This window comes from Megalops cyprinoides, chromosome 7, assembly GCF_013368585.1.
Source record: "Megalops cyprinoides isolate fMegCyp1 chromosome 7, fMegCyp1.pri, whole genome shotgun sequence".
Classification (NCBI taxonomy): Eukaryota; Metazoa; Chordata; class Actinopteri; order Elopiformes; family Megalopidae; genus Megalops; species Megalops cyprinoides.
In genome coordinates, this window is record NC_050589.1 from 16,731,649 (window position 1) to 16,759,605 (window position 27,957).

A 27,957-nucleotide genomic window follows, 5' to 3' on the forward strand; every position below is an offset into this window, starting at 1 on the left:
TTGTTGACTGCTTAAGGTTTTTTGCTTGTGTTGTACTCTGCCTCACTTGTAAGTCGCTTTGGATAAAAGCATCTGCCACATCAATAAGTGTAAATGTAAATGACAGAGCCATGCACTCTCTCCTGTGGCCGGCAGGCCCCTCTCTGACCGCTGACCTCTGTCCGCCCCCCTTGCCAGCATCCTACCTCGCCACATGGCCACATGAGCACCTTCATCGATGTTATTCCCATCCCACCATAACCATGTTACGCCCAGTCTTTTGCATCCCTCATGCCCCTCCTCTTCCAGTCAGCTCCTTCTCCATCTCCTCCGCCTTCTCTTTTCGACCTTGGTCTTGACTGCTCTGAGATCTTCGTTAATGGGCCCACTTCCTCTCACAGCCTTTAAAGAAAGTGTCTCCACCCCTGTATCGTCTGTCGCTGTGTCTGCTACACAAAAGTAACTTACACAGGACACAGTGCCCAACAAAAAGTACATTCGCATTATCAAAGCATGTTCAACAGCATAAACAATGCATAAATACAAAAAGGAAATGAATGAAGAATATACCCATTTAAGGTGTCTCTTCTCCTCCACGCACTGCTCAGCCAGGCAGACTCTGAGTCCATCTGCTTTGCTCCACAACCTGAAAGCGATGCATGGAAGGACAACGACTTTCCCCGAGGAGATGACATCCTTCACTGGGAAATAAGCACAGAAGTTTGGGGAGCGCTGCCATCAAAAGCCTCTGTGATATCGTCCCGGTGCTGGAGACTGTGAGAGCCATTGTTATCACCGCAAAACTAGTCATTTTTCATCTGCACTCCAGCTCAGACACATCATTAATAATACAGCCATTTTTCCCTTCATTGTAGCAGCTCGCTGTTGGGAACACACAAAGAATTATTTCCAAAAAGCAGGTCCCAAGCTGACTGGCACGGCACTAGCACATTCAGCTGTTGTCCCATGATGTGTGGAATGTTACCTCCAAAGGAATGCTGAACCCGACAAGCTTCAGGGGAAAACGTGTATGTATTTTTTTTTTTTCATATGACAGAAATCCCCAAGACCATTTAGCCCTGATTAACAATGTTCCATCTCCAGTGACTAAAGTAATTATATGGAGGAGAGCTGGCAGGGCTTCAGCTCTTCATAATTCAACAGATACTGTACTAATGTGAAGTTTAACTAATGTCACACTACGTCTAATTCCAGCCCCCACCACCCCTCTACCAATCTTCTTACCCCCCATCCCCCCATCCCCCCATCCCCACCAAACTCCTCGTTTGACAACTGACCTATTTAACAAATTTAATTTTTAATTTAAAGGCTGTCTGTGTGTGTTGGCTGCAGCAAGCGGGTGTTGTCTTTGGAGGTGCTGTGTGCTGTCTCTTCCCACCTCCATTGTGGTGGCTGGGATATTGTGTTAAAGGTGCTGAGACGTGCTGTGTTAAAACCAAGGTTGTTTTCAGGGCTGCCTGTTGCTTCCAGCCCCACGGGCTAATCAGCATTTATTTTCACACATAGCTTCTGCGCTGCCATTGTTCACCCGACTACCCCCCCCCCCCCCACCCCCCCCACCTCCCCTCGCCACCCACTAACACTTCAAGGCCTTTTGCTTCAGAACTAACGCTCAGGCTAACCTAGCGTGCACGGTCTACATCTGAACTTATGTAACACTTTGTTACATAACAAATTGCAGAACGTTTTTTTTTTCCATGGTCATATATGGTAACCCGTGGTCATAGTCCACATCTGCCCCATGTCTGTCTCCCTGTCCGTTAAGCCTACTGATGGGCAAGCATTGTTTGTGACTCTTAAACATGTTTTTTTTTTATTATTTCATTATTCATTTACATTTTGATAAAAAAAAAAACTCCCGGAGGCTTCTCCATAGGATGTTGCATAGCTGCCATTATTGCATCATTCAAAATCATGAGTATGTATGTATCCCGAAGGACAAACTAAACCAGTGGCCATTCACGTTACAAATGGACCGGTTAACTGATTTACTGAGGTGGCAGAGAGTGTGGGCACAGACATGTGACATCCAGCTCCCACCTGCTTACGTTACCTAACCCATGCCCTGGTGACTGCAGCAAAGAATTACTTACGGTGTTCCTGTGCCTGGGTGGGAGTCATGGCAACGGTGCTGGGTGGTGACTAAATAAGAACCAGCATGGAGAAAGTGAACTTGGCCAGAAGCTCGTTAATTTACCCCACTCCTGGATACAGGGAAAACCAGGACAAGGTAAGTACTATTCAAGACAATAAACAGAAAATAAACAGCGACTGAAAGGAGACCCTGTTGTGCCTCAATGAGGTAGGCGGTCGCTTCGCTTAGGGCGTGTGGGCAGCGAGCCACACCTATACCCAGTACAGACCGGCCTCAGGTGTGTGGGTCTGTCAGTGAGGCTGGCTTCACCATCACCCCTGGTCTACTAATGCTAAGGCATTGACTGAAGAGCGTCTGGGGTGAGCCAAACACAGTGGCAGCCTCCACTTGAATCTGAAGTCAAACCTGTAAAAGGAAATTTTGGTGAAAATTGTTATATTGTGAAACTGCTGCACCTGGAGTGTTGAGGGGACAATGGATGGCTGCACTAGTCACAGGGTCAGTGTCCCCATGCCATTCCACCCTTACTGGGGTCACAAGTCACCTTTGCGAGTGATCAGTGATCTCCAAGCATATGCATGGGCTGTTTACCAGGCAACACTGTGCCTCTGGATGGCGAGTTTGTGGAACCACATTATATGTGCGCCAGCGATGCATTCCTGTTCTCTCACAAGCAACGCTGTCACATTTTTCTTTCATTGATGTACTCTCACACCCACATGGTAGAGACATTCAAGGCCTCCTCCTCTGACGCCCTCAGTTCCTGTGGCAGCGCTAAGTGCCGCCGACACACTCCGCCATCGACTTTGAACCCCTGCCCCGCATGCATCAGATACTGGCACTGTGGTCACTCACATTCACAGCCATGTCTCCCACTCTGTGCACATGGACACGCCGGCACCTCGGAGGCGCGCTCGTCACTGGACACCGGAGCCACCGCTCAACCCCACCTCTGACCCCAACTCCCAGCTGTAGCATTATCGAGCCACATTTTTCTACCACACAGAGGACATGTTGAGTGACAAATAAATTCTCTTGTTCTTTAAAAGCTGTGTAATGGGCAGCAGCGGAAGGTCACTTTAATGTTAAAAGCATGATAATGGCGATAATAAGGGGGAATGAAATGCTCACATCCTTGCATTGCCACCGGACTGACAGAAATGACAAGTGACTCAACAGATGCTGCAATGTAAAACCACTCTTTCAAGGGAAATAAACCTGTCATAGTTTCCCTGTCTAGTTATATTTATTTGGACACAGTGGCACATGGGTTATGTGTTCCATTGCCACCACAAACAATCCCTGGCACCCACCCACTGTCACTGGTCTTTACTGTTAACCATATCACGGGTCACGGTAAAGCTAATTGTGAGTGCTAGCAAGAGTCGGAATAATTGCCTGTCTGAATCTCAGTCATGCAAAGGGACTCATGCATCAGCCCACTTATACCCTACCAGGAGCGTCGCTGACAGGACATACACCCACACACACACACACGCACAGACACGCACATAGGCACGCACACACACACACATACACATACATACACACCCCATAGCATGTAGAAACCATGCGGATGAATACCACACACACTGACATACATACACAGAACAACTGGGAGAGCTTCCCTTGATCTTGCTGCAGGAGTTGATCTGCATTGAGATAATTGATAATGAATCAATATACAGAATCAATGTACAATTACATATACTACCAAAATATAGTTCCTTAAATCAATGCATCATCAAATCAAACATCAAACCGAGATATCATGTTTACATGTCAAAAATGCAATGTGTAAGTAATCATATCAGATATAAAAACAAGACTTAACCATGCTCTGCCATTTGTGCTACAAGAGAGGGAGGCAGTGTGGGGCAGACTTCCATCCGTTTAGGCAAATTCCACATCAATGGGAAACAGAGAATCATTTGCACGCATGTGCAGTTAAAATTGATTACAAGTTTGACTTTCACATCTTGGTGTTTTGCATGTGTAGGCAGTTTAAGCTATTTTGCAAAGTGAAATAAAATGATCTCCACAACCACTGTATTTCACAGTAAATGAGCATACGTGTATATTCAGTGAATTATGAACAGTGAAAATGCAAGGATGCAACTCACCAGGTTTTAGCAGGCTATTCATTCATCATAAGTGTGTTTTTGCGTATAGTTACAGATGAACGTGCATGAACTCCTAACAATGAAGGTATGCACTCCCCTGAAATTAAAAATGCATAACAACCGGTTCACTTTTAATTTTGTATGATTACAGTTGATTGCTGGTCGCTAAATGAAATTTGGTAAATCTATACTGCTACACTTTCTAGTGGCCATTTCTACTGTTGGGCTTATTAACAGAGGGGAAGATCAGATCCTATAATCTAAAGGTGTGAGGGCTAGTGGGTAAAGTGCTAGCCTATACTGTATGCACCTGTAGGTTGTAGGATCCGATCCACAATAAATAAGAAATATTACCATAAATAACATAGGGTTCCAGAAACCTCACTAGCCCCCCCCCCCCCCCCCCCCCCCACACACACACACACACACACACACAGCTAAATGTGATGGGCCGAGGGGACTATGTGTGCCAGGGAGACTTCAAAGAGCGCCGAGATTTAAGCAGATTAAGAAGCACTCTGTTTTGGATCATTTTTACACAAGAGGAAACGGTGCAGATGTCATTCGCGGAGAGTCGCTCGCGCTTCTGCGTGCGATGCGCAGAGGATTAACGGCCGCAAGCGTCGCCATGTGATGTTTATATTTATATTTTCATATTTGTTTGTTTGCTCGTGACTTTTGAAGGACAGCCTCATCTCTGAGCTCCCTTGGAGAGGACAGACAACTGTGTGGCAGAAGAAATGAGACATTCAAGCACTCATTAGGACAGTGGATGGATGGAATGCATCGAATTGACTGTTGCCAAGGTCACAGGTTTTTACAAGCACTTCTTTTGCGTCTTTTACATACACTCTGGCTTGCAGGAGCGTGATTATTTGCGTGTCAGATCTGTGGAAGGATACGATTCACTGCAGATTGGCAGTGCATTAAAATCACTGACAGAAATGTGCTGGCTCCATTTCATTTCACCCGGTTTCAGATTAACAGTGCGCTCCCGCTGAGGCTTTTGTGCAGAGAATTGCCCATCTCTCAGAAGATATGCATCTATTGTCTGCATCAGCCAGGTGTCTTTCGCCCAGCTTGGACCTCTGACCATGGCGAAATAGGCAACCGCGTCACACACTTCCACTCCACATGATCTCAGTTCAGCTGCAGACAAAACACCAAAGCAGACAATTAGGAGCACAGCCACCTTTGTGAAAGAAAGAAATTGCTCGCTCATTTCAGTGATGCCCCCGCGTTCCTCCCAGGTGACAGGTCTTAATATGACTGTGGAGAGTTTGTAAGGAGCGTGCCAGTAGGAGAACTGATTGTCGGGTTAGGGTCCTTTTGTTTTAGGTGGACTGCGAAGGATAACCTTCACCTTTCTCCCAAAACCGTTAAATTGTCACTTGCTGAATGTCTAAGGATTGTCTTCCATTTCCAATCTTGTAAACAACTGAGTTCATTGATCAATCCTATTCCATAGAAGTTAAATGTTTAATTCTAAAGTGATACTTGTCTTTGTCTCTGAACCAGCCCATTGGTTAATGAGCCACACCCACCTAATTAAAAGCCTATTAAATACAGTTTTGTTGCTAGAGAGCAAGGGGGCTCATTTTTTTTGAGGTGACTGTTTGCATAGGTTGGTTTCATTTGTTGATTTTTAAAAAAAATAGCTGGTTGCTCTTTCTGTCCTTTGTGTTGGCTGGCTTCCTCACATGGGCCATAGGTGACAGAGCCCGTTGAGGGCAGAGAGCAATTCTCACTGTGATCAGATTTCAGCCCTCTTACCCTGCACACATCGCGGGACCTCCCTAAGTCACCACGGGCTCCTTTTCTGCTGCAGGATTTATCTGTCTCAAACAGAAGGTGTCTTGTCACATCACACCAGCTCTGGCAAACTCCGCCGTGAGTGATTAATTGCTCTTTATGCAAAGGCCTGTCATAATCCGTTTACAGCCGGCCAAGGCTCAGACCTTTGGCCTCCACACCGGGGTCTTGATAGCTGAGCTGTTTGCATGAATATTACATTAGCTGCCCGTGCCGTTCCTTGTGCAATTGCTTTTGGAGCAGACCAAACACACTTTTAAATTGACAGCTCGTGCATCTGCTTCCCGCATGTGATTTTTCCGCTTGTTTTCTTATCAGTGCTGGGCGGGCTGTCCAGCTCAGTTAATTGAGCTGCTTATCTCATCTCTGGACTGCCCCGTCCGGCAGTGCTTCCGATTCTGATGCATGGCTAAGCAGCAGGCTTCTGCGAGAGCATGTCTTCTACGACAGTCCCTGGTCCCCCAGCCTTGGCTGGTTGTTCTCGCTGCTGCGGCCCCCTGGAAGCACTCGCCCTCAGCCAGGGCAGGTCGCCATGCAGGGGGTGGACAGAGCTGCGTGAAAAGGGGTAAGAGGATCTTCCAAATATGGGGCCAAGCCAGGGGCCTGAAGCACTGTCGGTCAACTCCACCGACTTTACCTTGTGATGCATAGGTGCGTTTCTTGGCTGTGTGTGTTTACAATACATGTGCACCTGTTTGGAGAGTCATATCCTATACTTCGATCCCTGAGATGGCATAACACATGGGTCCTGGAGCTAAACTGTGCTTTGAATTATTCCATATGTCATTGGCTCAGAGTCCATTGCAGCCGAAAATATTTTGACTCGGTAGGAAGTTGTACATTGTAGCAAAACTGTACACTTCCTCCTCCTCTGAAAACCATTTTTGCAGGATTTGGCATACAGCACGCAGAGTGAACATCTGCCATATTCTGTCCACAAATGACTTGTTCCCTTTTTTCATTGCCAGCTGGCTCTTGGATCATCAGTGTGTGCTGTGCTGTGTTGGCCCACTGACTGTCATCTCCAATAAGCCGATGAACGAAGGGATGACTTCCAGGGTTGTCCTATGAATGATGCCACCTGTTTGTGTCTTCTCCCACTCGGACCGCTCTTCAGCCATGGATGCACAGCTCCAACCGCACACCTGAAGAGGTTGGTAAAACCCAAAGGCCGGGGCCAGACTATATTGGAGCCAATCAAAGAGCCGACCTACCCCTCTTGAAATGCTGAAGGGCACTGGGAAACAAAATGTCATAACATGCAAACAAACATTTTTACAGCAACACCATGAGATTGGCATGATCTTGATTAGATAGAAATGGATTGATGAAAGAATACAAGCTGGATCACGAAAATATTCAAAGTCAAAACAAGCTCAATAGTCCTCTAAGAAGCAAGTTACTGTCTCACTGACTAACAGACATTAATATTTAATATTATGAATTCTTGCAAAGAAAACAAAGGGGAAACATTCTGCTGTCCATAATGACCAAATATCAGCCTACCAAGAAAATGTTGTCCTTCCTTCTGTCCCATTTTATGCCAATTGTTCTGCCTGCTAATGTGGTTGTTTTTTGCTCAGTCTCATTCTATCAAAACAAATATTTCTGGAGAAAAAGACAATAAAACCCAACATTTCTTGAATTGATTCAATGAGTCTTTTAAGGAAGACCCTGAGTAAAAAGATACTACAGTGCATCAAAGTCTACTTCGTTCCTCCACTGTAGTTGATGCCAAACATGATTAGAAGTATACATAAGAACATAAGAAGTCATCTTAAAGAATGTTGACTTGCAATTCCAGGAGATCTTCTCTGATGTGTGGATTTGACAGCATTCAGTGTAAGCTAAGGTGTTTTTACGGTGCATTTAGAAAATCCAATGCTGTTATGCTGCATATATTGCCATTACACCATTAAACATGAACCTGGGGGTAGGAGCTTGAGTGGTGGTAAGAAAGAAAGGTGGAATGTTATTTTTCATAACACCATTATGCACAGTGATTGGAAGCCAGGTTTATCATAAATATCTGAGGCATGCGATCTGTGAACAGAGCAGTTCAAAATATATAACTAAGAACTGAATGTTCTTAGTTAATGAATGTATCAGACATCTTGGAGCCATGTGATTTACTGTAACAACATTTGGACTGGACTGCTGAGTCTTCAGTTTAAATCTCTGCTGTGCCCTAAATCAAGGTAATTTCCATCAATTGCTTCCCAAATATTTCCTGGTTCTGTCACTGGGCTGTATAATGGACATGATGCATTTTTTAAGTCTTGCTTTGATTTCTAATCTCAATACAATAAAACCTTTGATGAAAGCTATGTGTGTGTCCATAATGAATATATTTTTAAATGCATTTGAAATTTCAGAAACATTCCCATTGCAAATGGGCTTCTGTTGCGCATTGGAAAAAAGTCTCATCTTTGGCTGTAATAAACTGTAATAAAAAGGTAAGAAACAGAAGTGGACTATTTTACAGGCATAAGTGCAGCCCGCCAGCTCCAATGATTCCCCCACTTCATAGGTTTGGAGCTGAGCCAGAAATCAAAATTTTACTGAACATTGTCCCCTTCACCATCTAAAGACAATTTATGATCTGACAAAGACAATCATCCTTGAAAATGCAAGAGATTGTGTGTTCAAGGACAAAGCTGGGTTTATTGATGACATAAATATACTTTTCTGAGCTATTACAAGTTTCCTTTTCACACTGGAACAGCTCACACATACATACAAAACTGTGTATTCACTACACGCTGTGAGGGTGGACTGAATAAAAGATTCGATTTCAGATTTACCCCCAAAAATTCAGAATTTTACAGATTTTTAGAGATTCTGAATCAGCATCAGTATATCAAGATCCCCACACAATTAACCAAACCTGGACAAACCGATCACATCCACTACTATCAAATCCCACTTACCGCTTCCTTTCTGCCTCAGGTGTTCATGGCTTCCCTCTTACACCCCAGCCTTCCCTTTCCCCTTTCTATTCCCTGTTTACAATGTTCAGATGGGGTGACAACCACCTGAGCCCTATGGTGCAATCCCTTTATTGGACTCCAAGCCACATAAAGCCACAAGTACCACTATAGCCACATCAATCACAACCTTTGACTGTATGGAAATTCATATCTTCTGAACTGATATAATGGGCATGCTATAAAGTCCCACTTGTGGAGTATATCAGATTTATGCAACTGATTTGATTTACAAGAGGCTTTAAGTCCTATCTCATCTTTTTCATACAGAATGACACCCGATATGTATGAGGCATGAGATTGTGCTTGAGTGTATGCAAGACTCCCTGACAGCATTAGCGTTAACGTGTGACAGATGGACATACATGCACGCTGCAGGCCTACATATGCGCTGCTTCACACTGGATTGATAACAATTATGATCCCAGATGTGCAATTTCACAGTATGAGGCTTTTGACAGCAGGTGCTTGGCAACACACATTGTAAATTTGTTACTGGGAGCTGTAAGCAGAAGTAAGATAAACAAGATAAACCATTTATTAAACCATGAATAATAAATCCGTCGTTATAAAATGTTACAATTATGCAGAATTTTACTATCAACTTTTTGACTTTTTGAAAACTTTTTAGTGTTTGCATTCATAAAAATGTGTGGGATTTGGTTTGTTGCTGAATCTCCAGTGGTGGATTCAGTCCATCCCTAATACACTGTGTGTAATAGTGTCTAAATTACATTAGTATGTTGGCATTAGTAAGTCTATTGTGAGGGTGCCCAATTCAATGGAAGGACTCTTCCACAGAGCTCCACAAGCAGCTCTTGATTGATGGAATGTTTTTCCCCTTCTTTGCAACCATAGTGCCTCTCCACAGACTCCAAACAGGAAGTCCCATCCTTATAGGGAAATGCTTAGGACACGCTCTATTTGATAGCCTTCTTGTTTGTGTCCTCTCAAACATTTATTTACCAATCACTTTGAATTTTGTCTTTCTTTTATCTTCTTTATCTTCTACAGTTCCCAATCAATACCGGGCTCTCCAGACTACGATGTCCCAGGTCCCTTCTAAAAGGAACATAAGAAGGAATTAACAAATCGCAGCTTACGCACTTTTCTCAGTGGGCACAGGCTGAGGCCTTACCTAACTGTTACATGGATTTTTCTCTGAGCCTAAGAGCCCACAGAAGGCAATAAGATGGCTTAAGCTGTTCGCTGAGTGGGAAAGCATGCAGCCTAACATGGGCATCAGAGGAGATCAAAGGGTGTCAGAGGGAGTTGAGTGTGGTCGAAGGCAGGTCTGTGGGGGTGTCGCCATGCAAGGACGCGGCCGCGACACATTTGCTCCCCAGGCATCCGGCAGGAGGCTTGTGGGTGAGCTGTGCTGCTGAGGTCAAGGGACAGCAGCTGGGGGTCTTGCCCGTGATGGTGATCCAGAGGACAAGACCCTGTGGCAACACATGACCCGCTCCGCTGTGTGTGAAACATTAACACGCCATTAACACACCATCACCGGCCCCTTCATGAACACACACAGACAAGCACACGTACACTCACAACCATAAAGATACGTTGCACATGTACACACATACAGTACACCCACATGCATGCACAGACATTGACACAAGGACATACAAACTCATACAAATGTATGTACAAGCAGAGGGGTACATTATACACATGTATACACACAGGCATATACAGACATTCACACGCACACACACACGCGCGCACGCACACACACACAGAAGGAGATGTGTACATGCGTACTGAAACATACACACACAAACACACAGGAACACTCACTCACAGGTTTACATGTGCATGCAAGCCATTATGCATGCAGGCAGCAGCGTGCGCACACCTACACGCACATGATGCAAGTTCACATTGATTTTTCTCTTTCAAAACTCGGGGAGTCCTTGAGTCCTACGAGGCTGTGGCTGGAGATCTGAATGCAGTCGGAGGCTGCGGTCATCTGTGAAACTGTCCAGCCCTGCCAGCGACGGTTTCCACCTGACCGAGACCAAGCACTGGACTGCTCTCTCCTATGAAGAGGAAACGTCCGCTTTCCCCCGAGCTGAAGACCTCTGTGACAGCAGACATAGGTCTCATTCCCAGCCTGAAAAAAAAAAATTAAATTTCATTTTTATGGTTGTGTGAAAGTTGGTTAGTGCCCCCACTATTCCCAACAAACAATGGTTCTGTAAGCATCGGCATCTGTTTCGAGTTGTCCGAGGAACCACTGTCCCCTGGAACGCACTGACTGTGTTATTTTATCACACAATACTCCTACTCATTTTTCTTTTATGAAGCTGCAATGCATTATCTGTAATTGTCATCTCTCTCTCTGCAAATGGGCTCCTTTAGATTTCTCTAAAGACTTCATGTTTTAATCAGCTCTGAATAAAATGCCTGGAATGTTATTGTTTGGAGCCACAGCAAAAGGTATTGCATGAGCTTTTGTAGTCAGTCAGTAGTAAAGACACTTGAGGGATACTTTTTTCTTAGTGCATGTGTGTATGTGTAGGTGTGCATATATGAGTGTGTCCGTACATGTGTCTGTGTCCTGTATGGATATCTATGTTCTCTACCATATGAATTAACAGTGTCACTTTATCTAGTCAGAATGCTGAGCCCACCCTTCCCTCTAAAAATCACTACAATACATGCATATACATACATACATATAAGCAACTATTAAGAGAAGAAAAGTGTTCCACAAAAGACACACAGTGTGCTTGTGTGTGTGTGTGTTCGTGTGTGTGTGTGTTGTGTTCTGTGCACATGAAATGCTGATTTATTTGCTAATCGGATGCCCTGATCCAGAGCATCTGCAAAGTCAATTTGATGTGTACACAAAATGCGCACATCCATCAGCTAGCATGACTTGAACATGTAAATGTGTGTGTGTGTGTGTGTGTGTATCCCTTTCTCTGCTACCAGCAGTGCAGTTAGACAGCAGTACGAGCCACTGTCTGTTGTATCTGTGTGTTTCCACTCTGAATATGTGCACATTTCTGCTGCAATAGTGTATGAGAACATGGGGTCAGGAGGAGGTGGGGGGCATGGGGGGGGCAGTTAGAGATCTTAAATATTTCTTGGCAGATCCTTCGACTAAAATGCACCTTTGACATTGCCCGACCGGCAATTTCTCTCCTGGCTGTGAGAGCCTTGCAGCTCGGTGTGTGTCCTCTCAAGCGAGCCTGCTGCCCAGAGATGAGAGCGCTATGGAAATGGTGCATGCTTATTCCTGCGAAGGCAGTCTGAAGTCCTCGTTACACCTGCCACCACTGTCACGCCTGCCACAGCACCAAAGACTCAGCAGAGAAATCTGCCTCCAACCAATACCCGCTCTCTTTACTGCCTGTCATACCCACCTGCTCTCTGTCCACATCAGACACAGTGCCATCGTGGAACCCCATATAGAAACAATCAGTGCAGAGGAGCTCACACAAAGGGTTCCTTATGGGCCTGCTGACTTCCCTGAGCCTTTGCTATTAAACACGATGTGCCATTTTCAGTGCTCTCCCTTGGCTTTCTCTATTTTATGTGCCATCGCCAGCGGGCTTGTGTACGCCACCACTGTTGTCAGTTTCCCGGTCCTGACCGAAGAAGACCAGCTGGATACGGGTTTGAGTGGCAGGGGGTGCCTTTGTGCGACTCTTCTCACAGGCAGATGCAGTGTGTGTGTTTGGTGGGGGGGGGTTGGGGGGGGGGGGGGGGTAGTAGGCGCAACATTCCTGTGGGAAGGTCAGGCACTGGGAGCATGGGCTGACCCGCCATGGGGGAGGGGGGATCGACCCCAATAAAGGATTGGTAAGGCTCCCTAAACAACTCGAGGGCAGAGAGGAGCAGTTTCTCATGTTTCCCCACCCCCTCGGCAGAGGGGTAAAACCGCAGTTCATCCGCGCAGTTCTGGGCATTCTCAGGATGTCCAGCTCTCTCAGCAAATAACTATCCTCTTCCTCCCGTTGGAAAGCACAGGATTCTGGTCAAGTGGGGGTAGCATAGGTCTGGCCTTGGGACCCCAACTCATTAAGTATATCATGACAGTCTGAAAGTTGCATTCAGTGTCATGTTTTTTTGCTCATATGTGTCTGTTTGCTTTTTTTGTCTTATGGTATGTGTATGTTTGCCTATGTTTAAATAAACCCTTTGGATATTAATGAATCCCCATGTTTTCGTAGAACTCTCATGATTTCAGTAGTCTGCAGGGTAGAGTTCAGTGTGACTTCAGTGGTGTTAGCATATTTTTTCCTCATTGTGGAGAGTAAGTACAGACCGCTGTGCGTGTAGATCTATGCCACTGTGCTGGTAAGCTGTTGTTGGCGCTTCCTGAGGTGAAAGAATGATGTGACACATGGTGGTACTTATACAACAAATCCTTGCGTCTGTGGACATTCTCTTCTTTGGGTTACAGCGCCCTCTGGTGTTGTTTTTAACACAAACCACAACATAAATCTGATTCTCAGAACCCTGTTAATTCGTAGACTGTTCGCCAACTTGTTGCTCAACCCCCACCCACCAAAAAAGATGACCCAGACATGGTTTAGTCACTATAATCCTAAACCCAGCTGTTTAGATAAGAAAAAAAAGCCTGAGGCTGATCCTAGGCCAGTGCATTTGAGATGGAGTCCGTCTATACTGTTGCCCGTTCACCTTATCCTCTCATCACTTTTTTCATGCTATGGTTTCTTTACAGTCTTTTTGAGAAAACTCACTCATTAAAATGTAACAGTCGCTATGCCCCCTCCCCCCACCTTCCCTTTTCTCCACAGCCTTGACCCACAAACATGCGAAGGGACTCACTTCATACATTATCTAACAGCATCTGACATGAAGTCGGAATGACAGAACGGATACACCAGAGTCTTGGGGACAAGCCAGGGGGCATTGTGAAATCTGCAGCGCTGATCCAAGCAGCTGAATGCCGGCGTTAAATGGGGGAAAAAAAGACACAAATTGCATTGGTGTGCGCAGCGTCAATGGTTAACACTTGATGCTGAATCAGAAAAATTGAATTAAAACAGATGGATGGCCATACAGATTGCAGGTGGTATTGGTGTTTGTATTGTGAGCTTTGGTCAGTCTGTGTCTATGCCCGTGAGCATTACACATGGACACAATTACCCAGTTACCACAACACGATTACATCACTCACTGTTGAAGATAAGCGTTTTCCATCACAATTACAGTAAAGCACAGTGGAGGCTCTCTCTGCATCTGGCACCGATTGGTATCTGCACAGTTTTGAAGTGCATAAAATTAGATTCTATGTTTAGATGTTTGGCTGTGGCTCGACTCATGATGGTTTTTTTTTTGTTTTTTTGAGTACTTTTTAAAAATAAATGATTTCAATTCATACCTTTTCTCCTTCTTGTGGGTGTGATGTGTGGTGTGTCTGCAAGCACCATTACACAAAGCTTGTAAAAAAAAAACCACAAAGTTACAAAGGAACATTTACTGAGAAGGACAAGGTAGTAAAGCTGAGGAGATATGGTGCAGAGGGATGGAGCAGCAAATGGCAAACAGTTTGGTGATAAATGTATGCTGGCCAGAAGGATGGATGAATGAATGCTAGAGCAGGAAGTCTCTCCTGAAGTAAATAAAATAAAAGTCACCAAGAGCCGCTGTGCTCTGGATGTTCACTTGTCCTTAATTACACCAGCAGGATTCATTATGTCCATGAAGTATAAAATATGTGACCCGGAACAAGGTGTCTACCAAATCAAATTAAAGATGGTACTGTTAACTGGAGGCAATTCTACCTGATTAAATAATGCACAATTTCTGTTACCTTCATAATGAAGGACACTTATCTCACAGGCTGCAACAGAACAACACAAGGGAAGAGTGGAACTGCATGAGGAGAATCATCAGCTACAATCAGACCAGCAGCTGTATGAGAGAGGACAGTGTGGCCAGGGCCAATGAATTAAACCTGTTTTTCAATAGGTTTGACACTGGAGCCCTTGTCCACCCACCCCCCAGCCCCTCGACCATTCACACCTCCCAAATCACCATATAGCCCCCCTCCAGACCTTCTCAGGTCCCTGTATCTGGAACTGCCCCCTCCCCCCTCACCAACACCCCCCCCCCAACCATCACAACTGACCAGGTGAAAATGCAACTGGAAAGACTCCACTCAGGCAAAGCTGCAGGCCCCGATGACGTGAGGATGGAGGTGCTTAAGGGGTTTTCTACGCGGGTGTGCTGGGGGTGTGGTCTGAAAGCTGGGGATGCTAACAGACTGAACGAGCTTGTCAGGAAAGCCAGCTCTGTCATAGGAGGTGGAATTGAGCTGGACTTACTAGGGGCGATAGCGGAGAGGATGATGCTTAACAAGCTGGTGAGCATTCTAAACAACACCTCGCATCCCCTCCACGACACGCTTGTTCGGCTGAAGAGCACCTTCAGTAGCAGGCTGATCTCCTCCAAGTGTTCCACCGAGAGACACAGAAGGTCATTTCTGCCAGCGGCGGTCAAACTTTACAACTCCTCCCCTCTCTGCCACAACACGGGATTGACTGACGTTTGATGCCCTGTTCCCCTTCACACATAATCATTGCACAATGGACAATAGCTATTTTCTGTCTATGTCACTCCTTCTCACAGATAACTGGATGAGAATTGCACTACACAGTTATTATTATTATTATTATTATTATTGTTTTGCACAATGTATAACAATAACAATATTTTTCTATTGCACATTACACACCGTAAAATAGCAATAATTTTACTCGTTTGATTTTTGTATCATATTTCATTATATACTATGTAATCATTGCACAATGGACAATAACTTTTTCTATCTATTTCACTATTCTCATGGTATTATATGCTACTTGTATACTGCTGCTATATATATATATATATATATATATATATATATATATATATATATATATATATATATATATTCTATTGTTGTTGTGTTTGATTTGTGCCGAACGGTACTGATGTGACACTCAAATTTCTCAAATTTCCTTCAGAATTAATAAAGTATTTTCTTATTTTATCTTAGTAAGGAAAGCTATACTGTGCTGAAAGAGAAGAGCTACAGGTCATTGCCTTCACATGCTTGGCTGGAAGTGTTTGATGTAGGCAGTGGCTGCCCTCTGCTGGACAGGTGTAAAAATGCAAGGAACTCAACACCATATTGTGGATTTTGCAGTGGCCTCAATGCCCATTCATATAGATTTGGTGTTTTTAGCAAAAATGATGGTCAGAACATAGATAATGTGTATTAAATTACAGAAATAACCTCATTTATTTCATACAGTAATTCATACAGCAGCACATCAATGTACAAGTACCTAATTTAGCTATAATTCTCAGGCAAATTCTCAGTTCTACCATTGACATGCATGACTAATTTCAAAAAGTTTTAATTATAGCCATAGCTTTTATGTGCTGTGAAGCAGCATGTTGTTCAATCAAATCTGACTACACACCTGTTATCAGGATGTCTGTGGGAGAAATACAGTGAGGTTCAAATAAAATTCCTCAGCCAAGTTTTGGAAAGTGATTTTTAAAGCTGAACCAAATGTCCACAGTGTCAAAGCTATTCATTTAGGCCATGTTAGCTATAAAACTAGCCCTTTGCCCATGCATTGCCATTGTAATGCTAGATGCATGCCCTGGTTTGGATTAAACACCCTGCAAGCTTTCAAAAACCTGGCAGTATGATACAAAAATCTCCCAGGATCTGGTCCTTAGGATTTGATTTAATCAATGTTTTCACAAAGGGATTTCTAGTACTATTTCATTCAGTTTATATTCTTCTATTTCTAGGTCCTCAGCATGATAACAATAGGAGTGATGAGACCATTGTGACCATTTCAGACCCAATCAAGAGCCAACATTTTTTGACAAAACTCCATTTTATTTGGCTTTCATGCAGACAAAAATACACACAAGTTGTGTCCCTGACAGTCTTCAGTTGGAAAGCTTGTGTCACAGATGGACCACAATGTTGAAATAATCATTCACACATTACAAATGTCTAGTAGCCAAGTTCCAATCAACCAAGCTTGTACCGCTGCAAAGTGTTTACCACGGAGCCATTACATTTTACCGCTAAGCTTTCCATTAGTTTTACAAGCGATTTTTTTCCTCAGTAAACCAAAAGCTTTTATGACAATCTGGGAGGAAGGGACCAAGATACAGTCTGAATAGATGAGTTTTGAGTTTTCATAGGAAGATGGACAGTGAAACCATTATCCTGACTGTTGTGGGGAGTTCATTCTACCACTTGCGGGACAGGATAGAAAACGATGATGATTGAGACAGGCAGCGTTTCCAAGAAGGGCTGACAAGGTGATCAGAGATTGTTGAGTAGAGTGGTCCAATAGGAGTGGATGGTTTAGACTGTAAGTATAGGGGTGGTGTCCTTTTACTACTTTATATGCTAGTAGCAGATCTTTACATTCACCAGTAGCTCATGTAAAGAGATAGGGGGAGAATGACATGGTAGTATTTAGGTTGGTTGTAGATTAGGCAAGCTGGTGCCCTCTGAATCAGTAGAAGAAGCTTGGAGGTACAGGCAGGGAGGCTAGCATGAGGCTAGCAATTCCATTCTGTAAAAAATGAGGGCTTGGACCAAGAGTTATGATAACTTAGTAATAAGACATGGGAATTTTTTGGGATGTTATGGAGAATAATGGCAAAATATACCCAGATCCATAGACAAATAAACTTCTGCTTTGCCCACCAATTATCTAACACAAATGTAGATGTTAGCTCCAGACTGCCTGAATGAGAGAGGAACCTTGGACTGGATGGAGCTGCTGCAGGGGGACTGCCATCTGCCGACTCTGCAAGAACAGATGTGTTGGAGGGAGCAACCGATGGGTGAAGGTCAGGGCATTGTCATGCCAAAGGACAAGGGATAGTGGAGCCCCTTTTGCCTTCGCCGAGAAGATCTCGGCGCCCCAAACCTCTACACAGCTGCTCTGTGAGAAACATCCTACCTCTCTGGGGCTTATGCGTGTACCATGCCTTCTCCATCGGATATTCTGTTCACGTTAGACAGGAGAAGATGAAAGGAGGCGGATGGCGGGGTGCTTCATGCTGCACGCCAAGCAAAGCCAAAACCGGCAGTGAGGGCGTCAAGTTCTCTGGACCCTCTGCTGGGGACATACACCCCAACCCACTCCTGATGACTGAGCTGTTTTCAAGGTATTGTTAGGTGGCTTCAGACATGACAGGGAAACCTTTGGGGAAGACTTTGTGGAAGAGAGAAGTGCAGGTAACAGTGCCCATGTATGCTGTAACTAAAGCTTGCTCTCTGTCAGGGAGTCTGGGGGAGAAAGAGCAGTCTGAACAGCCAAAATTTACCTGTATTGTCACAGTTTTTGACAGAGCATAGATGTATTAGATTTACCCCTCATATTACTTAAACACTGTTTGCAGTGCTAGAGATATATGATGCAGATGCAACAACGAACTGAAGTTCCCTGTATGCAAACCCACCACTCAAAATTGTGAGTTCCTACTTCATCGAACTTTCATTAGAAAACTGGCTCTCTGAAACATGGATTGCAGATCGACTGTTTTGGTGAAAACAGAATTGCCAAAAAACAAAAATTGAGGAAAGACATCATATTTCACGGTATAAGCTCTGCTCCACATGTCATATGGTGGTATACTGCTAAACCACAGCATAACCTTGCACCACAAATGCAAAAAGTTTAGAACTGTAATTGAGTAGTAATTTTAAGTGTCTTTCTGCCTTTCATATTAATCATCAAATTCCTTAATAGAATAGAATCCTACAAAAAACTCCAGCAACAGCATATTTTCCTCCCCCCAAAAAGACGCTGCATAGTTGTTCTGAATCATAACATAAACACATGGGTACTGGGGAAGTGAGTCATGCTGCCATCTGCTGTATGTAGAGCAGGCTACTGTCTGCCCTGACTGCACTGCTACGGAACTGACTGCATTAACAGATCTGCCTCCTCTGGAGTATCAATAGAAAATCTTTCATCTGCTCTGGTTTCACATCACCCGCAGGTATTTGTGCTCTGGGAGAAAAGAGATCTGCTTGATTACTGTAGCTTCAGGTAAAAGAACCCTAATAATGACAAGAAAGCTAACTGGCTACACAGCAAAGTGCAAGCTAAAAGGGTGTAACAATGCCCATCTCAGCAAGAGCCTTTTTCCCCAAAATGCTTAATGCCCTGTTGAAAGTCTTTTTTCTTCTCTCATTGTGTGAGTTCTAACCTAAGACAGAATTTCAGATGAAATGTAAATGAATTTGGGGATTTCTGAGGGGATTAAAAAGGCCCGACATGAGCTGGAACAACTACAAATAAAGAAGGACTGCAGTGTGTTCAAAAAGGTCTTTAATTTTTTTTATTTGATAAATGAAACAAGAAAGAAACAAGCTTTTTAAAATTTTATTCTTGGCATTATTTTATAAAACGGTTATTTATTTATTTCTATGCACTTCAACCACAGGAACAATTTGGCTACCCAAACCCCCACCACCCCACCCCAAAAAATAAAAGCTACAACAAACACACAGATTCCACAAGCAGCACCCAGGGCTTCCTGGCACGTGATGTAGAATGAGTAGGTGATAGGGCTGCGATTTTAAAAGAAGCAGCGGGGCTCCCTCAGATGAAGAGAGGGGAGATATGACCCATGCCATACGCAATAGGCTAATGCTAATTCAGACAACACCACCACTTACTACCTATAAGATACCACAAAACAGAGAGCAAGAGGATGTTTCAATATTGAAGGCTGAAGACAGAAAAAAAAACCTTCACTGGCTCAGTTTCTGCAGTGTTCACCTTAATGACAGAAGGGTTGTCCCTCGCCCCAATGCCTGCTGCTGAGCCGTAAATGCATGGAGCTTCTATAATGCAGAGATAGAACAGAAGCCAATACAGTGTTTTCATGAGAGAGGCTTCAGAAACTGGTAGATTCAGATGAGGCCACCTCTAAAAGGTTATTCAGAACATTTACTTTAGCTTATATATCTTCCCTAATTATCCTAATAAATCACAGCTTTACGCACTCCAGGTCAATGTTGCAGGGGACGTGCTATTGACTCTAGCATCCAGCGCTGAAACGAATTCACTTTTCCCTCGTTCTTCTAGCGACATGATCACTTCAGCTGACTGCTGGGCTGTCAATTCATTACTGTCATTTCTGCCAAGGTTGGGCTCTCTTTGGCTGCAGCTGCCTGGGGTCCAGAGACACAGCGTTTATTTAATGAAAACACTACTGCCAGAACATGACTTGCACTTCCTCAGAAGTCTCGTTCAAAAGCCAGGAATGGTCCGCTTCATAATAAGGCTGAGACTGACGCAGGTTCTTTGCAGTATCTCAGCATCTAATAATACAGGAGTGTTATGGGTTAACATGGTTAGAGAACCCCTGCTGACTGCTGGCAGGAGAAAAAACCCTGAAGAGTTGATTTTCACTAATAAGATTCTGTAATTTTCCAGAAGGCTGGCCTGAACTGTGCATGACGTTGGGCAGTATCCATTAATGCAGTCATAAGGAAGATCGACCAAACAACAAAATTTGAATGGTTTGCTTTTTAAAATTAAAAATACTATTTATAATTTTTTTTTTACTTTGCACTAATTTTACCCATCTAAAAGTCACATGTAGAACAATTATAGAATTACATTATACAATTACTGATAAACACAGGTCTGTCTTGGAGGCGCTGTGAGGACAGCCCTTAAAACTGTCTCAAGTACAAATGCTTTGGATATAAATGACATGGTTAGGGTATAGATGCTGTCATGGTAATAAGACATGATAGGTCAATGACCCAGTGAACATGTGCATTCTGTGAGTGTTATCACTAAATCCAGTATACTTCACAGAACCATTAACATGAAGCTTTTCCATTAGAATTCAAAGTAAAAAAAAAAAAAAACGGACAAACAAACAAAAATTAACAAAACGAGGCATTGTCATTGGCAGGCAAAGTGGTCAACCAGCAAACCGCCAAACAGCAAAGGAAATGCTAAAGGTAAAACTGATGGAATTAAGCCCTGGAATTAAAGCAGAAACCTTTTGCTAACTGCTATAGAATAGGCACACTTAACCACCTCTGTATACTCCTCTTATAATATTGCATAGCTCAGTTTAACACCCGACACCTCTGTGTTGTGCTATTCCGCTGAAGGCCCCCCCTCAGTGCTCCTACCTGTCCAGTGACAACACAGTTGAGAGAAAAAATGCTATTTTTATTTCGGGGGAGTTGCCCCAGTCATTACGACTGAACTCTTTGTATTATAAACCAGTCACATCTCAAAGGCGTATTTTCCCATTGGTTCTTGGCCCAGTGTTCCCTTCATTGTCGTGTGGCCCGTAGGCATTGCAGTGGAAAGTCTCTGGATGTGGATCAAGCATTTAATCGACAGAAAAACAAAACATAAAGAATAAAAACTCCACTGGACTCAACCAACCAAAATAAAGTTGCCCCTGATATAAGGTCACCTGCCTTTGACAAACTAGTCTTTTTTTAATGGAGGGAAAGTATGTTCAGACAGGCTATACTGGATCATAATCTCTGCACGGGTACACCCTTCCTAAGATAATAAATCTAATAACAATACGTGTAAGCCGCTTCCAAGAAACCAGCTGAGCCTGGCAACACTCATGCCTCAGCTGTGCAGGAAACAACTGTTGGTATGTTCACAGATGAAATCGGAGGTAAAGACAAAGAACTCTCATCCGTCAATGAAATCTTCTCTATCAGCAGGGGCAAACCAAACCATCAACAAATAGCATTCTAGTAAAATCGGCCATGGATATGTTAGTTTCTTCAATTTAATCTGGGCCAAATATGCCATGTAAACAGTTACCGTTTAACGCCAACACTTGTAAACCCTTTATGCACTGTAAACATTGAACAAACAGGGCAATACTAAAATGCATTGAGGATTACGCCTTCAGCAAGTATGTCAGTATCAATGTGAAATGATGGAAGTTAGGACTATATGGTATGTTCCAGTATCAAGATGAACTTATGTACAGTGTGCAAAGCCTTCTCTGAAATGAGGCAGACGGCAGAGTACAGCTTCCACTCTGGGCTGTCACAGCAACAGCGGCAAGACCACGGCTAGGACAGGATGGACCCAAATGCAATGCCCACAAACACAATCCAAAAAGAGGACTTTTGCCTGCTATCTCTGCCCCTATGATGTTTGCATATATCATCCTGAGCCTTTTCTGCCAGCTGAAAACGTGCTTTCCTGTGACTCACACGAATCAGCGGTCATAGGATGATGTAGCCGCTGGGCTGCACGCTGAGGTCGGGTCAGGGGTTTTAATCAACTGTCAATGTGCTGATTCATACAGGTTTCATGAGAAGAACAATAATCCCAGGTAGTTCTGTGACAGTCATAGTGTGACAACAAAATTTGCACACTACCTCTGCTTTACTTAAAAACTGTACATCAGTGCCTTCTGAGTTGTTACTACAATTCAAGAGGCCTACCTTCCATCTGCAATGAACTTAGTCATATCTCACAGTTCTTCTCTTTCTACAGAACAAGGATGTTGGGTTATCAGTGAGGTTTTGGAAGAGAAGGTTTAACAAAACCATTCACTGGAGGGATTAACTGTAACAAAGTGATTCTGTACTTCAACAGCAGCGACAAAACCTCAGCTTTACTTTCTGAGGGTATGGAGTGATCTAAAAAAAAAAGTTTATAGCAGCTGAAATGTCTCATAGCAGCCCTGCCTCCCTGCAAGTCTTATATTAGTCTATATATTAAAGTTTTCAAATATATACTGTTGAAATCCAGTGTACTCTTTGCTCTATTCTGCCAACATTTGGCTAGAGGGATTCTAAGAGTGTATGTTGCATTTTCTTACGACAAAAGCTTAGCACAGAACATTCACAGTAAAAGAAGAGCATTGTAATACCAATCATTAGAAATGTGGATGGTTCATTTGGTCCCCAACGACGGGACTCCTTTATGACCTTTGGGGCCAGCTATGACTTGGCAGGAGCTATGGGATCACATGACCCAGCAGGCAGAGTTACTTAGAGCAACGGGGGGCTGGGCTTCTACAAGACCGATTAAGCAAGGAGAGAAGGCTCAAAGACTTGTGCATTCCAGGATGGACATGAATGTCTGATATAAAGTCTGAGACAATCCGCGGGCGACTGCCAGAAGCACGAGTTGAGTTCACCGATACACCAGGTGGGTTATGGAGCTGGATTTGTAGTTGAGCTGATGGTTGGGCACAAAGCTGTGGTGCGGGCTCTTGCGGCTACATACATCTTTCGTGTAGAGCCCCATGCAAGTGTCGCAGGACACCTTGGAGCAGTTCACACAGGTGTGCGAGGCAGCGGGTTTGTTGCAGAAGCCGCAGCGTGAGCCAGCAGCGCCGCCGCCGGGGGCCACGAGGGGCTTGCTGGGAAACAGCTTGGTCGCCATCAGGGGCTTCTCAGAGAGGGAGGTGGAGTAAACAGACAGCTTCTCCTTAGCTGGCACGTAGCCGTCGAGGGGGCGGGAGGGCTTGGGGAAGTCCTGGGAGCCGCAGCAGGGGGAGGGCTCCACGGCGTGGCAGGCGGAGCACAGGATCATGTCGCACCTCTGGCAGGACGTGAGGCTGGAGCCCACCAGGCTGCAGCCCTGGCACTTCATGCCGAGGGAGGGGCCGCCGTGGCCCTTCGGCCCCCGGCTCTCGCGGCCGTCCCAGGGCTCGCGGCTGGGCGGACGGGACGGGGTCTGGCGGCCCCCTCCGCGCTCTGTGTACAGGTCGACGTCGTCCAGGGAGGACAGGTGGTAGGTGTAGGATTCCGCTGACGGCGAGCGGGCCGGGAAGAAGTCGCCCGTGGGGCCGTAGGGGGGCGGGGCGGCCGGGGCGAGCAGGGCTGCGGTGGGCCGAATGATCTCGTCCTTCGCGTCCTCCTCGGCGTCCACGAAGAGCGGCTCCTTGCGCAGGCTCAGCGAGGTCTTCAGGACGGGCTTGCTGGCCGGGTGCCAGTGCCCCGCGCTGTCCGTCACGTCCACCGACCGGGAGGGGGGGCGCCCGCTCCTCCTCAGGTGGGCCCGGTCCAGCTCCACCGGGCGCACGGCCAGCCGCGAGACCTCCGCCGCCAGAGCGTGGCTGTGTCGCAGGGCCTCAGCGCAGCCTGCTGCGTCCTCCCGGCTCGTCCGCCGCGCCTCCACCGCCTCCAGCTCCTTGGTCACGCCCCCCGCCATTTTCACCACCTCCCTCAGCAGCCTGCACTCCGCCCGCGCCAGGAAGAGCTCAAATGCCAGCTGCCGCAGGTGCGGCGCCCCCCCTGGGTGGTCACGGGCATGGTACTGCAGGTCCTGGTCACAGGAGTAGCCCATGGCGCGCAGCAAGATACGTAGGTCCGCATCGCAGACGGCCGCCTGCAGGTGGTACACGAAGGGGCCAGTGAACGTCTGCGGATACAAGAAACAAACCGGTTTTGCTGGCCCCGAATGATAAACATGCAACTTTGCGCAAGACAATGCTGAAAAAATGCCAAGACCTCAGTCACCTCAGGAACATTCCATGCCATGTGCTTGATGTCGGTAGCGTTTCCCTCTCAGATTCGACCGGAGGTTATGCTGCATGCTTAGTTTGTTTGCTGAAGTTTATCCTTCGAGTTGTAACAAAAGTGAAACAGTAACCGTGGCTATAAAAATCTCAAGTTGAGGGTGGAGATTTTAACCAGAAGCTTGGATGACTGAATACTGACACCAATACACAGGGTAAACAATCAGGCTTGAACAGAACCTGCCAATTCTCCCCTTGTTTGGCAAGCTCCTCACACATTTTATTTCTGGAAAAACCCTGTCATTACGATTAAAATGAGGTGCTACATGAGGGAGAGTTTTGTAAGAACACCACTCCACGTGCAACTTAAAAAATAAACAAACATGTGACTTCCAATGATAAATGACAAACCATTCCATAATCAGTCTGCCCATCAACTACAAGGAAAATTTTCTGGTAAAATCTGAAACAGATGGCTTGCAACCCCGCACAAATTAACATGGAATGACCCTTTAGCCATTTGGATCCGCCTGACACAGCCACTTACCTTGATGCAGCGGAACTCCTTCTTCCAGGGGAAGAGCAGCAAGTTGGCGCAGATGGTCTCCAGCGTGGCGAAGGCCGTCTCCAGGGCCTGCAGGCTGGAGCTCTTCAGGGTCCGCAGGGCGTTCTCTGCCACCTCGTAGAAGCGCAGGACGCGGAAGCGCTGGCTGGGCTCCGGCTGCCGGGCACCCAGCAGTGCCTCGGCCGCGGGGAGCAGGTCCCCATCCTCGGGCGGCCCGCGCTCCCCCCCGTCGTCAGCCTCCTCCAGCCTGCGCTCCAGTGAACGGGCGTACTTCCTGAACAGGTCCTCTCGCAGCTTGGCGTCCATCGGCGGCAGCGGGCTGGGCCACCGGCGGTGCGACTCGCATCCCCCCGCCAGGACGCTGCTGCTGCTGCTGCTCACGGCCCCCCGGCCATCTCGGACGATCCGCTCCGCCCAGAGGTGCGGTCAGTGGGACCGTGCCATGCTCTGGGAAGATCAATTTAAGCGGCCGAGCGGGAACCTGCTTGCGCTTTTGGAGGAGATTCTCAGAGTCGAAGCCTTTGCCCAGGTGAACACATCTCTGCCAAAGTGAATCCTGCAGGGCTGTTGTGGTGGCTGTGCGTGCCAGCCAAAGTCAAAGAGACAGTCACTGCCTCGCAATCCCAGGTGGGTATGAGTGTCAGTGCACTGTCCTCTGGCAAAGCCTCCCACGAGATGCACTTATGGGGTCACCAGGCTAATGGGTGGTCATTTCACATGGTGACACCAGCTGAAACACAAAAGAGACACCTTCATTCATCTGATTCATGTTAATAAAACATATAAACAGAGAAACTACAATCTCATTGCACAGGGTGCAGGCTGCTCAGATCCCCTCAAAAGCACTAAACCAAATGATACAAGAGCACAGTGCGAGGGTGTATGGATTCTCAGTGACACACACCCACACAGTTACTGACACAGAAAGCATAGACATGATGTGTGTGGGATGGGACCATATATCTGTTTTTTCCACGTTAAGCTACAGAGATGTAGTGGACGCATAATATCTTTATGGGTTTTCAGGGACATGCTTGAAAAAATCCAACTACTAGGACCCCTTGAGAAGACAACAATGAACGCAGTAACTATCTGACTATTTTTGTCGGACTGGCATCGCACTCTAGTACCTAAAAGAGTCACAGATCATGACGTACATAATTTCTCACCTTATTCAATACGCTTGCGTGCAAGCTTTATCACTGCGCAACACAACAGCATATCTACTCTTTATTTTGCCTGTTAGCTCGCACGCTAGCTGGCTGCGACACCCGAGGTTTGACAGTGTGTGCGTGAGACAGCGAATGTTATCTTACAATTAGCTTTAGATTAAGGAGAATCTAGCTAGCATCAGACTGAGTACGCAGTGGATCCTGTTTGTGTTTCATTTGCAAATGCGATGCAATTTGTCTTCACAGAAACATAGATCAGCTGAAGTCAACTGCGAATGAGCTACGGTGCGAAGAGGAAATTATCTCACGACGTAGCTACCTACCAATATCTGACATTAGCCAGTACCCATAGGTACCTAGTAAATCTGTGAACATTACAAACTGACAAAAAAATAAGTAGCTAAGAAGCTAGCTTTCTGTATCAAACATACCACACATCCTTGTATAGCTCGAAAGCTATCGTCAGCCGATATGTAGTTAGTTTGCTGGTTAACGAACAACTAAACTAACGTTAGCCAACTTGCCAATGATCGGACACTCATAGAGGTTCCAGTTCTGCATAGTGCGACATGTTTATGACATGTTTAGGTAGCCAGCTAGCTATCTTCCTATCCAGGGGGACAGCTAAACTATATTCTTCCCTTCCCATTGGCTTCGCTATCTTACTCCGTCACTAGGTAACGAGCAACATGAGGTAGGTGAATTACTAATTATACCAGCACTGGCTAATTAAAACACTATCACATCCAAACCTGTCAGTCGCAGTGTAGCAATCTATCTGTCTAGCTAGTTATCCCAGGCAACTCACCCCAACCCTGATGATACTAGAAGAGACGCCCAACTTGACAGTTAGCTACCTAGCTAGCTGTGAGCTTTTGATAGTTTAAGAATTAAACAGATTCGAATTCAATGTATATTCACCTAAAATCCCTCCTACAACACGAAAGGACGTCATAGCCCTCGTTAAAATAACTTCCTCAGAAATGTTTGTCTCAGATTAGCACTGTCGTTAATAAACAGAGACGCCACCACATTTGGTAAGGCAGCGTCTTACCTTCCCATTCCGCTGGAAATCCCCATCCTTTTAATACGCATGCTCACGGCTTCGATCGCTCTTTCATCGAGCGCGTTCACTGAGAAGATGAAGAGCGTTGCCAGGTTGTGGAAGTGTAGGGTGTGTAGATGGATTTAAAAGTCGAATTTGAAGGGTTCTTGAGGAGGCCTATATTTTAAATTGACTAAGCCAGGGATTCACCTAACAATTGCCATACGTTTAAATATACTTAAAAGTGAAAATCTGGGTAAATATCTTACTAGACGGTTTTTTATCTCATATTTTTCTGTCGTTGAGAATTACTATAGCTGTGTGTGGATGCATTCTGGGATCTAAACAAAACAGTGAACAGACTCACTATCATTCTTGAAAACTCCATCTTCCTAATTGTCCAGAAATATTCCCCTAAACTAAACTAATATATACAGTAGATGTATGCCATTTCCCGATGACTTACATGTGTTAGGTTCCTACAGACAGTCAGCAACTGTAGCAGCCACTACAACCGCTACTTATTGGATGCTAGCTATATGGATCAAGGCAAAAAATGGCTATCCCAGATGTCACATTTCTCTGCCCCCACGCAAAACAACTGGAATAAAGAGAGCCATGCAAGACAAATATATGGCCCTCTTTAAATGACAGAAA

The 27,957-nt window shown here is 45.2% G+C and overlaps 1 protein-coding gene across 2 annotated transcripts; it reads right to left on the reverse strand.

The window, feature by feature from the left end:
* Positions 1-19,451: 19,451 nt before the first annotated feature.
* LOC118781257 (spermatogenesis-associated protein 2-like) lies at positions 19,452-27,366 on the reverse strand. 2 transcript variants are annotated; one of them, XM_036534207.1, is made up of 3 exons: positions 27,310-27,366; positions 25,066-25,813; positions 19,452-24,421 (listed from the first exon to the last, which is right to left on the reverse strand). In XM_036534207.1, exons 2-3 carry the CDS (start codon positions 25,387-25,389, stop codon positions 23,189-23,191), a joined length of 1,557 nt encoding a protein of 518 aa, XP_036390100.1. In that variant the 5' UTR covers positions 25,390-25,813; positions 27,310-27,366; the 3' UTR covers positions 19,452-23,188. The 2 variants fall into 2 exon arrangements, with proteins under 2 accessions (XP_036390100.1, XP_036390101.1); XM_036534208.1 differs by lacking the exon at positions 27,310-27,366 and adding an exon at positions 27,177-27,299.
* Between the last annotated feature and the right edge of the window lie 591 nt (positions 27,367-27,957).